Below are 13,020 nucleotides of genomic sequence, written 5' to 3' on the forward strand. Positions count from 1 at the left end.
GTCATTTCAAAACTCTCACATCAAAATAACCATGTCAAAATGCCCTTCTCTGTCTCAGACAAAGGAAATGAATGCCAGGAAAAGAGGAGCAAGAAGACAGCTTCTGCCCCGCAGACTCAGAATGGGGGGTGGGGTGGAGCAAATGACTATTCTGCCAGGGATTGCTGCAATAGGGATTGGAGAGAAGTGGAGTTGGGGGCAGGGCTCAGTGATTGATGGCAGGAGGGTGACATTTCCAGATTGGGCGTGTTTGGGAGCCCAAGAAATGCTTGCTTACAGCCAGGGTCCATTGAGGGTTCTAACATGTGATAAGCATGGTTATTTGTAGTGTTTTAGCTTATTTACTACTCACAACACACAATAAAATGTATATCACTGTTATCTCATCTTACTGAAGCAGAAACCGAGATGCCCAGAAGGAGTTTTTCCTCCACAGTATAGCTGGAAAATGACTGAGCCACATTGGATATCAGATATGGCTACACTAAAGGTTTGCTTATATCCCACTTCCATACATCTGCCCCCCTTAGAGTTAACCAAGAGCCTGGGGCCAGGGAAGAACCCAGGCTATAACACTCATAGGACCTTCTAGGGCCTGGTTTCTCTTCTTATGCATCTGCTCGCTGTGTATCCTCCAGTGACTTGCTTTCTCCAATCACCATGGTCCCATCCTTGGTCCTATCCCTCTCCAGATCATGCCACTCAACAACCTTTGGCTATAATCCATATTAATATGGAGTCAGCATGCACACATGATGGCTGCTGTTTCCTGTCTGTGTTCATGGCAGCTAAAAAGGCAAGATCCTGGTTATAAAGCTAATGTTCTTACTGAACCACAAAGAACAGGTAAGAAAAGAGAAAGAAGTGTGATTGGGAAGTGGCCAGGAGGCTATTGCATGGGGAAAGAGAGAAACCTGGTTAGCACCTGGGTTATGGTAAACAAGCCCCCCCCCCCAATTGCCTGGGCAGCCAGAACATCATCTTGGGAAGAGACTGCAGGAGGCAGAGGAGTCCCACAAGCTGTTACAGTGACTTCCACAGTGCATGGGGAGGGGACTAGGTGGTGTCAGGGCCAGGGGCAACAGAAACATGTCCCATTGAGCAGAACAATACTCTTGACCCGAAAAGTCATGGGCACAAGGGGCTGGATTTTAACCAGTATTCTCACTTCTGTCTATTCCGGACCTTTGCCTTTCTGGCCACTGCCATTCATTCTCTCTCTCTCTCTCTCTCTCTCTCTCTCTCTCTCTCTCTCTCTCTCTCTCTCTCTCTCTGTGTGTGTGTGTGTGTGGTGTGTGTCCACAGTGTTGGTTCATTTTCTCAGAGCCCAGAACAATTCAGTTTCCCTGGCTCCTCTGAAGATGTTGTGTTGAGAGGGAAAAAAAATTATACTCTTTAATAGAAATACTTTTCCTTCATTAAATGAAATCTCCAAAGCCCAGTAGCATTTTTCGTGCTTATATAAAGATGCCAGTGGGGATTTGAGATCGAAAGTAGTATTTTTATACAAGTCAATGAAGATCTCAATAGGACAGAAAGAACACTTTTCAAATCTAAATTCTTCCAGCATCAGGCAGGCAGATCCGCTCCAGCAGGGATCATGGCACCTCTCACCCTGCTCTAAACTTCTCCTCAAGCACTGGAACACTCACATATATTGCTTCTCTGCTTGGGGAAATTATATTAATAGTGCCTTTCCAAGGCTTTAAACCATTACACTTGAATTTCCGTTTGCACTTCCGTTCTCATAACTTTTTATAAAGAGTCAGGTATTTGTAGAAGCTTGAGTCATAAGCAGATGCATGTGTATGCTGGCACACATGGAGTCCAGAATGCTGTCTCTTTGTATGTAGCATAGTGGGAGAATGGATTCTCTCTGTCAGGGTGTCAGAAAATGGATCTGCAAAGATGGATGGGAAGAGTGAAGTCTAACGGCACTGCTGGGCTTGGGAGATGGCTCTGTGGAGACAGGGTTTCCTCTACAAGTGTGAGGAATCACCTTTGAATCTGCAGAAGCCATGTAAAAGCTGTACCCTGTGGGTCTACATGCTCGGAGGTTGACACCAGAGGTTCCCTGAGAGAGCTTGCTAGGTAGACAAGCTTCTGGTTCAGGGAGAGACCCTGCCTCAATAAATAAAGTGTAGAAGAATTGAGGAAGAAAACTACCATCAACCTCTGGCCTGTGCACACCCCTCAACACATACACAAGCACCTCCCCAACCCCCTCCACACACATATATATACACACAAGCATACCCACCGCCCCACAGGTACACACACACACACACACACACACACACACACACACACACACGCACATGCACATTCTTATACACGTGTGAGAATAGATAAATGCATGCCACATACATATACATAGGGAAAAAATACTATAACTCTTGCAACCTGGGCAATGTACGTGGCTTCACAATACAGTGCTCAGGAGCCCAGGGAGACTTAGACCACGGTGAGTATAAAGCACTTGACAATACAGCACTGCTCAAAACCTGTTGTTTTCATTTTCTTTTCACCTGACTGTCATCGTCATTAGTTACCGTGGTTCATGTTAACACAGAACCTCACCAGCTCCAAAGTTAAGGACTTAAAAAGACAATTGTCTTGTATCATGCTGAGAATCTGCACTCTGACCATTTCTGCCCCTTGTTGTCTGGACCTTCAGCCATGTGACTCTTACTTGACAGATGAAATCAGCTGAATGAAAGCACTAGGAAGGGTCGACTGGATCTTCATAGCAAGCTAAACACTTGCATGCTGCCAGGTCCTGGGAGGGGAGGAAACCTGTAAGGCCGAATCAGTGTGACCCTCAGAGAGTAGAGCATCAGGAAGGACTAGTGGATGTTCTCTGATCAAAGCTTGCTTTGGTCACCAGGTGACCCCAGGCTCTGGAGTCTGGTGAGTCTGGCCCTTTCTTGACTTTCCGTTTAAGGGACAGGGACTCTCATATCTCTCTCGCAAGGCTGATGGCAGCAGTACCCAGCAGCCAACAAGTTCTTAGTTATGGCATCTATATCCAAAAGAATTCATTCCCTCCTGTGCCACAGAGCACCCAAGTAGCTGCTCCATCCTCCCACAAGTAGCTGCTCCATCCTCCCACATTGCTGAGAAAGCAAGAGAGGACTCTTATTGTGATTAACAGGCAGGCTGAACTCTCGCCTTTCACTGTGGAAAAATCCATTACTGAGAAGTCATTTGTCAAAGCCAACTGTTTAGCTGCTTTAATTTACATATTTATCAAGTTTGATTAGAACGCATTGTCTTCTCCTTTCATCCTAGCTTTCACCTCCCGGGGCCCTCTTTTCCTGGGGAAACTGTTTTTGTTGCCCTTGTTGCTAAAGGGCACAGAGTGTGATTCAATTTGCATTTGCTAATAAGCCTGCAACTGGTTCTGACCAGGAATTCCCTGGGGCCTAGGATGGTGGCTCCCAAAAGCTGAGCACTGGGTGCTAACTGAAAACACACTCAACCAAAAGACAGGGCCGGTTCTATGACCAGTCTAGGCTTACTTATCAAGTGTGTACCGAGTGCTGGGCATGTGTGCATGTGTACTGAAGAAAACAGATAAAGTCACGTCTTGTCATGGATTGCCTAGTGACTCCAGTCTTTTACCTGTAAGTCAGGCAGCTGGATCAAGTGATCTCTGTCAGGCACCAGGTTTGAATACTTTACCAGGCATAAGATTTTGTATATAAACCTGTTGGATCATTTTATTTAATTCTTACAAGGTCCCTATGACATCAAGACCAATAGTATCCTCATGTTTCAGGTCAGGGAATAAAATATCCCAGGGTTCAAGGTCATATAAATGCACACAGCCAGACTTGAACTGAGCTCTCCTGCTCTCCAGTACAGGTTCATGACCCCAAAGCTAGGCTTGAATGTCTTTACCCCATCTTTGAGCTCCTGAATGACAGAGACAGTCTCTGATGCCTTTCTAAGTTCTCGAGGACCAACTCAAGATCTGGCATGTGGTCAGCATCAGAGACTGTGTGCTAAATTTAACAGCAAAAGCAGGTCATTGGCCCTTGGCATTCCTGTCTTTAGGGTCTCAGCTCTGTCCTGATCTCTCCAGCCACCCTGGCTAAAGAGCTGTCATAACTCATGCTGTGTGTATTATCCAGGTCCTAGATCTCCAGAGTACTGGTGGCTGACAGCTCACAGCTGAGACTCTCCCTGGAACAAGCACTCAACCTCCACCAAGATTCTGCCCCTGCCATGTTGAGCATCTCTTAGTATAGGACACAGTATTAGCTCTTTTGCTTCCTCATTTAGGAAGGGCTGTCCAGCCCAGAGCTCCCAATGCTTCACTTAAAGTCACTGCTGAGTCTGTTCAATCTGTGCAGTCCATATAATGTTACTTGTATGTGTATGTTCTCAGGGCTGATCATTTAGTATCGGATAACCAATCGATGTGCTCTTCCTTGGGGAAGACTATTTCTCCTTGAATAGTGTATTTGTGCAAGAGATTGGTCCTCAACCAGGTCCTGTTTTGCGTTCAAGGAAACATGGAACATTCAGTGATGTCTGGGTGTTTTCTTCCATTCTCACAGGTTGGGAAGAGGAGAGGGTATGGATGGATGCTGCTAGCAGCTCAGCTCAGTGCCTCATAGCAGAGTTACCTAGTTAAAGATGGCTGTGTTGCTGAGGAGCCCCATCCTAAACCTGTCACTCAATGAATAGTACCTGCTATAGGCAAAGTCACATAAAAAGGGACATGAAGCCACTTATTTCAAACTGTCTTGTGACCTAGGTATCACTCCCATTTTACACTTGGGAGAACTAAGTGTAAGGTTCATAAGAGGTAATTTACCCAAGACCTCAAAGCACAGGAAAGCCCAGCTTTCCATTTGACCCAGGAATGATGTCTTGTCCAGTCTCCTTATCCAGTTTTTCCCTCCTGCTGGCAGCTTCTGAACAGCATGGCTGAACTACCCCTGAGTGTCTTGAATCACATGGAGTCCCATGCTTACCCAAATCTATTTACTGGCTTGCCACTTCCTCCAAGAAAGCCGGATGCATGGCTCCTACACCTACACTTTCTCATAGAATTATATAAAAAAATCTGTACCTTGATAATGTCCTTACTGTGATTCTTTGCCCTCGTTCCATTTTCACTGTCACTAACAGTGATATTTTCACGTTACCTTCAGCCTGACATGTTTTGTGCTGATAAAATCAGATAAAACACAACATTAACTGTTAACACCAAGGAAGACAGAGCAAAGTCCCTGGTGACCTTGAGTTTCCTCTTTCCCTTCTCAGAGCAGGTGCATTCAAACTCAGCATTGAAGGCTGAGTAGGAGGAACCCAGACAGATGAGAAAGAGGATGGCATTCAAGGCAGGGAAGAAAACATGTGCCCGGAGTGGATGTGTGAGAGAGCATGTCATGTCTGGGAGACTGCCAGGGGCTGAGGTGATGGACAGGAGTGTGGCTAGTATGTGCCAGGCTAATGAAGCTGGGCTCGTGCTGAAGACAATAGGAAGTTGCTGAAAAGTCTTTAAAGGAAGTGGCATGCTTCTGTGGGCATTTTAGAGAGTCCAAATTGATGTCAGGGTAGAGGATGGACAGGCCAGGCTTATGCTAGCACATCTTAAAACAACAAACATTCATTCTCTCTTGGTTTCTGTGGGTCAACAATGTGGAAAAATTTAGTGGGTCATTCTGGCTGGGGATCTCTTCTGAGATACAGGGAAGTTTTAGTCAAGGCTATAGTTACTTAAGACTAAAAGATCCTTCTAAACTCACTCAGACATAAGTTCTTGGATGTTCTCACCATGTGGTCCTCTCTATAGTCTACTTGGGTGTCTTCATGACATGATAGCTGGTTTCCCCAGAAGTGAGTGATTCTAAACTAAGCAAGCATGCCCAAGACCACAGTCCTTTTATAGCCCAATTGGAAAAGTATTGTATCATTCCTTTATGATTTCCAATTTTATAAGCAACTGTCTAAGCCTACCACACACTGAAGCTAATATTCACCTCTTGAACATGGAGATTAACAAAGAAGTGATGGGACCTGGGCATGGTGGTACACATCTGCAACCCAGCATTTGGGAGGCTGAGGGAGGAGAACAGGGAGTTTGAGACCATTGAACTACACAAGAGAGTTCCAAGCCAGCTTTGGTCTACACTGTAAGACTATCTTGAAAAAGCTGAAACAGCAACAAACCAATGGTCTTAATAATGAAATCACCTATGTGATCTTCAAGAGTCAATCTGACACAGTGGTTAAAAAATGTAAATGAGAGAGTCATAAACATTTAGGTCTAATACTGGCTCCTACATTTGCAAGTTTAGTCAGGACACTTAATGTTTCTAGATCTCAATTTCCTACTCTATAAGATAGGGACAAAATTATAAAATAAAAGGAAGACACTCCATTGGGTGACTGTGATAATTAAATATGACCAGGCATATAAAATATTGACACAGAATAGATACCCGATAAATATTACCTAGTTGCTGTAATGGAAGTGTGATATTATCCTTCATAGGGTAGTATAGAGATTAAGAACACAGTTTTTTGTTTTTTGTTTTTTTTTTTTTTTTCCTGAGTTGGGATTCTGGCTTTACCACTTAGTCATTAGCTGTAAGAACAAGTCTAAGCCACTAAATCTGTTTTGGCCTTGCTTTTCTGTAAAATGAAAATAAATAATAGCTAGTACCTGGTCACCAAGTAGGTGTTCAATAAATTTTTTATGAATAAGAGTTTGAGGGTGATACAGGACTGGAGTGACAAGATATGCCTCCCTCCCCCATTTCTCTCCCTCTTCCTCTCCCTCTCCCTCTTCACCCCTCTCTCTAACACACACACACACACACACACACACACACACACACACAGACTGTGTGTGTGTGTATGTGTGAGTGTATGTCCATGTGTGCATATGTGCACACTCATACACATGGGGTAGGGATGCTGTACAAAACACGTGTTGTTGTGTCCTTTAGTTCTCTAGTTTTACCATCCCCTGTGGGTTGTTCTTGGTTACATTGTTTGCACTCTGTTCCACCTTAGCTTTGTTCAAGCACACACACTTCTTCAATCCTTGCTGCCTCAACCAAGAATATGTTTAATTGTCTTTGCACAGAAGAGTCTGGGGATTTGGTGGCAGGAGCGGGTGGGGACAGCCCCCTGTCACACCACCTCAGAGCTGCTACATTACCTTAAATTGATTTTGCAAATGAAAGCTAAAAGCTAAGCAAAGGCAAACCATCCATTTTGCCTAAAGATGATTATAATGCTCTTTTATGGCCTCCTAAATGACAAAGCAATTTGTTACCTGCCTGCATCAACATTTGCTTATATTAGTGCCAGAGAGGCTTGATTTTTATTAGCCCCACGTTATCATTTTATGAAGTCAGAGGGGCTCAGTAAAATTAGTGTGCAAATAGAATGCCCGTTTTGCCTTTCCCTGTGGTCAGCAGAAACGTAGACTGCAATTGAGTTGATACCGGGTCAGGGGAGGCATCCATAAAGTCAGCTGTCACTGAGGGCCTCAGTAATGTTATTCATTATTTCTGAACTGTTGGGAGACATGGGGTCAGTGTTAGGTACCATTTTTTAAAAAGGGTTTGGGGGTGGGAGTTAAAAATTTTAAGTGAAAAGGAAATATAAATACTAAGACAGAAGTTCAATTTCCATCGGCAATAAAGGATGAAACCAGTCTCTTGTGTACATTGCAGGTGGAATTGCAGCAGATGCAGAATTGTATAATGTTAGTGGATCCACAAGGCAGACAGGGTAGAGAAAGGGACTCAGGCTTGGAGCTAGGGCTGGACTGCTGGCAGCGTGACCTTGGCTGTATCCATTCCTTCTGTGGGTGTCAGATCTCTTACCTGTAAGATGGCATGAACACACCCAGTCTCATAAGACCACCATGAAGATTTACATGAAATAGCAGGTGCCTCAACTTATTTATGAGAAATATCTATAAAGTGTTTTCATTCATTAATTTAGCAACCAGTTCCTCGGTATCCATTCCAAACAGGCTCCTAAGTAAGACATTTACCAGTAGACATCATTTTCTCCCTGCAGTAGCTTATATTCTGTCCAAAAAATGTACAAGTGCTTAACTCTTCTGAGACTATAAATATATTCTCTCCCCTGAAAGGTACCCAGCATAGAGCTGTGTGCTATGCTTGTTGGTCACCCCCACTGGACCAAACAAGCCACACACCTTTAGGAAAATGTTTATATTACTTACTTACTTATTTACTTACTTACTTACTTAATTAATTAATTAATTTTAGACAGGGTTTCTCTATGTAGTTCTGACTATCCTGAACTCACTGTGTAGACCAGGCTAAATTTGAACTCACAGAGATCCACCTGCCTTTGCCTCCTGGCATTAAGGGTGTGTGCTACCATGCACTGTGGGTACTAGGAACCAAACTCAGATCCTCTAGAAGAGCACCCAGAGCTTTTAACTCATGATCCATCTCCCTATCTCAAGAGTTAATATTTTTATCTCTTGTGTCTGACATTGGTGTATCTGTTGTGATGATGAACCACATTCAAAATGACCTTCCCCACCATTTTAAGAGAATACCTGTTAATTATTTCTGTGCCTTCTCCCTCCAGATTATCCTCTTAATATAGATGGGGCTCACTTAATCAAAATTTTCTCAAATTTTTCCTAAATACCCTCAGTTTGTTGTTCTGTTGTGTGCCTCTCAACCCTTCCTCCAATGGCTGAGTAACCCTTCTGCATTCATTTTAGGAAGGCTGTTCTTACCTATTGTTTATAAGAATATGTATACATATGTATGTATATATATTATCTTTACATAATGGCTGAATTTTATTACTCAGGCCAGATTTCTGTGATAACAGAATCTGATTTAGGTCCTATTTTCCTACTTTTCTATATATCTAATAATTTTATTATATGCTGAATATTACAAAATATATACATTGTTGAGTATCTGGATTTTATTCTCTTTCCTTCAAAAGAGTTGGACAGTTAAGTTTCTTTTCCAAATTTGATTCTTTTCTGATTATTTTAAAACCTTGTTAGGGTCTTTCTGGAGTATTTTAGCCCTACCTGTAAGATACATCCCTTTTGAGTTCTCACTCTTCCTGTACGATCAAAAAAGATTTATTCTTTGCAATTAGCAGTTCAAATTTTGTCTTACTACTTCATGGAAGCTAGAAGGCAGAGCAAAGAGAGTTGGGATATGTGGCCCTAGTCTTCAAAGGCACATCTTCAAAGTCTCAATATTCCTCCACTAGGCCTTGCCTGCTAAAGGGTCTACAATCTTCCAGTGGTGGCATAGGCCTGGGAATAAGTCTTCAACATACTCTAAACCCAAACTATAGCTTGAAATTTCACTCTGTATATGCACAGAGTTTGGGATCTAATGAAGACTCAAAAGGGCTCCTTATAGATTTCTGGAACTTTTTTTCTCTACTGGAATTCAGTAATCCTCTCCACAACTGCTGCCTGCTAACCTTGAATCTCAGTGAGACTTCCATGGTGTGCTTAGGATATTGCACCCTGCTCTTCATTGTGTAATGGACCATCAGAAAAAGACAGAGCAACCATGGGGCATGCTTATTTGTCCCCTTTTCTTATGAATAATCTGGTACTGGCCCTTATCTCTTACACAGCATCTAAAAGTAGTCGTTTATTATATTTTATTTGATTTTACAGATTTGTTTGTTTGCATTTTGCTTTGCTTTTCCCCAATGCTAGGAGTCAAACCCAGACCCTTATATGTACTAGATCAGGTTTCTACCATTAAGCTATACCTGAAGACCTAGTTTTCTAGGTGTTCAATGTAAAAGGATCTGTTCCCTGTTACTTTATCACCACCAAAACAAAAACCTGAATTCTAATCTCATCTGGTAGCACCTATTAACTGTATGACCTTGAACAATTATGCAATTTCAATAAACTTCAATTTCTGCCTCTATAAGAGGAGTATGAGCTACATGTTGCTCTAAAGATTATGAATATAGGTATATAAAATGTATCTGTCACAAAAAGGGTTAATGACATAATGGATGCTACTTTTACTATTATAAATAGCTACCTTTTTATTCCATCATTTACTAGATGTTTGCTAGTACTGTGTGGTATGTAGCCTTGTTTCATTATCACAATCAAATCAAACAGATATTATTCTCCTCATTTATAGTTAAGAATACTGAAACTCAGAAAGATATACAACTGCCTATGGGCACAGTCGGTGGCTTTGGGATTCGACTTCACTGACAGCTTCCTCAGATGGTTGTAAATATTACATATTAATATAATATTCTAAGTTACACAAAGAAAAGGGAATGTAGTCATTTAATATTAAATAGAGGTATGATTAGTCAACAATGGCTGATCCTTAATGATTCTAACCCAATGTTAAAAGAGAAATAAAAGTAAAGCATCCATCTAGCATCTTCTTTAGCTATCTCCTTTCCACGTACCAATTTCTAGTCTCAGCTTACTTTCCATAGTGACCTCCCATTTGTTTCTTTCAGAAAATCTCCGAGAAGGGACAGAAAAGAAGGTGATATTCATCACAGGACGGGTCCACCCAGGGGAAACACCATCTTCATTTGTGTGCCAAGGTAAGCTCAGGATCTCACGGGTGTCTGTACCTGCTAGATATGTATGTGGGTAGAAGGGTTATGGATTGGAAATGTTAACTACTAACTCACTTAATTCAATCATTTACTTAACAACTTTTAAAATACCTACTATGAGCAAGGAAGAGCACTTGGTCTGAGATAACCAGTGGTAATATAATTTCTCTGCTTTAGTGTATTTCTTTATTTAGTGTAATTTAGAGTAATTGCATTTATATTTATTGTCAAATACTTCATTTGTATAAGAGAATTAAGCAGCTATCTTCATGAACATAGATACATCCAATAAAGAAGATATAAATAGCACAGAGTGTCCAGGTACCCAGCAGTTTAAGAAGCAGTTAACCCACTCCTTCCCAATTGCAGACATTAGCCACTTACTTCCAATTCTTTGACCCATCCTCCCTCTCTCCCTCCCTCCCACAGACCATGACCTTGATTTTTGTGTTTTTTCATTTTCATCTTTAAGTTTAACTCTATTTGTAAACATCCTTAAACAATGTATGTTTTAGTTTTTCCTGTTCTTGCACTTTGCATCAATATCATCGTTCTATGTGCACCGAGGCTTGCTTTCCACTTGGTATCCATGTGGGTGAGTAGTGCATGCTTTCTCTCACTGTATTATAGTCCATGTCTGTCTGTAACTCAATTTACTTAGCTATTCTCCTGACGATGATCATTTAAGTTGTTTACAATTTGTTTCTTCAAAACAATGCTATTTCAAACATTCTTACACTGTAATGTGTATGTGACCTGTGTGTACATGTAAATTCTTTCTTAGGGTGAACAACATGGAGATACAATTGTTGGGTCATAAGCTATATGAATTCTCAGCTTTATTAGGTCCCCCAAATTTTTCTAAGGAATATTCAACTTTATGGTGCCACCAGCCACATGTGAGTTCTTACTGTCTCATGTTCTTCCTAATATTTTATTTTTTTCATCAATGCACTGGGGATTCAACCCATACATGCTAGACAAACACTCTACCATCTAGCTATAACCCTAGCCCTTTAAAAGAAAGTTTTCGTTTGAGAAAGGACCTCTTTAAGTTGCCTGGATTGGCCCTGAACTCACTATTTAGTCCAGTCAGTTCTCCAACTTGCAATCCTTTAGGCTCAGCATAGGGAGTAGCTGTGGTTATAGGCATGTGCCACCAGGCCCAGCTTCATTTGTACCTATCATGCAAAATAGTGTGATATTGTACATGTATCAAATACTATTCCAGGAATTTATGTATTTTAATTATAGTTTATTTTAAGTATATTAATCTTCTATGTCACAGAAACTAATATTAGCTATGATTTGACATATGAGAAAAACTGAAATTTGAAGAAATAATTTGTCTCATTTCAGTCTCACAATGGCCATGTGCTAAGAGGGGTTTGAGAGAGCTTCTGAAGGTTACACAGCTCAAGGGCAGTGTGATGCAGTACAAGTATAGAGAGATTTGGAATCAGACAACGCTGAGGTCAAATGTTGGCTAGACCACCTCCTTGCAGCATCACATCAATTCCCTCAAATGTAAAATGAGGCTAACAGAACTACCCAGGAAGGCATTAGGAAGCTGGCGGGAGATAAATTGTAAACACAACACCTAGTCCTATGCCTAGCACATAGCAGGCTCTTGACAGATGTCACCTCCGTCCCCATGGGAACCCGAGAAGGGGAAGTAGTAATCTACTTTGCAAACTCTCAAGCACTGTGCATATATAAATAAAGGTTTCGTTTTTTCTGGTTCCCATTCTTCCCATGCTGTCTAGGCACAACTGTCTCCCTCTCTTTGTCAGCTGATGAGACCAAGTCTCAGGGAGAGGATGTGATGGGCACAGAGTCCAGCAGCTTGTCAGCTACATGGCTGGGCCCCAGTCACTACAGCTGATTCCTTCACACTCTCACTTCTGGCCCCCAGCACTGTCCTTGCAATAACCTTTCCCAGGCTCTCCTGGGTCCGCCTGCCCCTTTACTCGAAGCCATCTGTCAGTTACTAAACTTGGCAACAGCTCTGTTCTCCCAGCTGATGGAATGTAACTGCTTTGCCCTTGTTTGCAAAAAGGCAGTAAGTCTTGGCATCTAGATTTTCATCTCTAGAAAGCCAAACCCCTGTGCTCACCATGTCCGTAAGCAGTACAGAGGGTCAGCGTCCCATTTTACAGATGAGGATCTCGGGTGCTCCCGTTTCCTGAACAGTGATCTTGGATGGTGCTAACTTGATGCACTCAGTGCTGTCCTAGAGGCTTCCAGATACATATTTACTCCTTGACAGAATTCCTGAATGCCTGCTCGCTACTTTCTCAAGGTACGCTCCAGCCTCATGGTAGAATCCACAGCCCACCATGATCTCACTCTTGCCAAGCTCTCTGATATTATCCTAATTACAACTCAGCCCCATACAGATTAATCTCAGAGGGGCAA

At 42.1% G+C, this 13,020-nt stretch overlaps 1 protein-coding gene across 3 annotated transcripts in view; it reads left to right on the forward strand.

Moving 5' to 3' along the window:
- The window catches only part of Agbl4 (ATP/GTP binding protein like 4), a 1,176,960-nt gene that overhangs the window by 1,034,273 nt on the left and 129,667 nt on the right, over positions 1–13,020 (forward strand). For all 3 annotated transcript variants that reach the window (XM_037203416.1, XM_028889943.2, XM_028889970.2), the window contains exon 7: positions 10,498–10,587. In XM_037203416.1, coding sequence (XP_037059311.1) covers positions 10,498–10,587 — 90 coding nt within the window. The remainder of the gene's footprint in view (positions 1–10,497; positions 10,588–13,020) is intronic.

Source organism: Peromyscus leucopus, chromosome 2 (assembly GCF_004664715.2).
Source record: "Peromyscus leucopus breed LL Stock chromosome 2, UCI_PerLeu_2.1, whole genome shotgun sequence".
Classification (NCBI taxonomy): Eukaryota; Metazoa; Chordata; class Mammalia; order Rodentia; family Cricetidae; genus Peromyscus; species Peromyscus leucopus.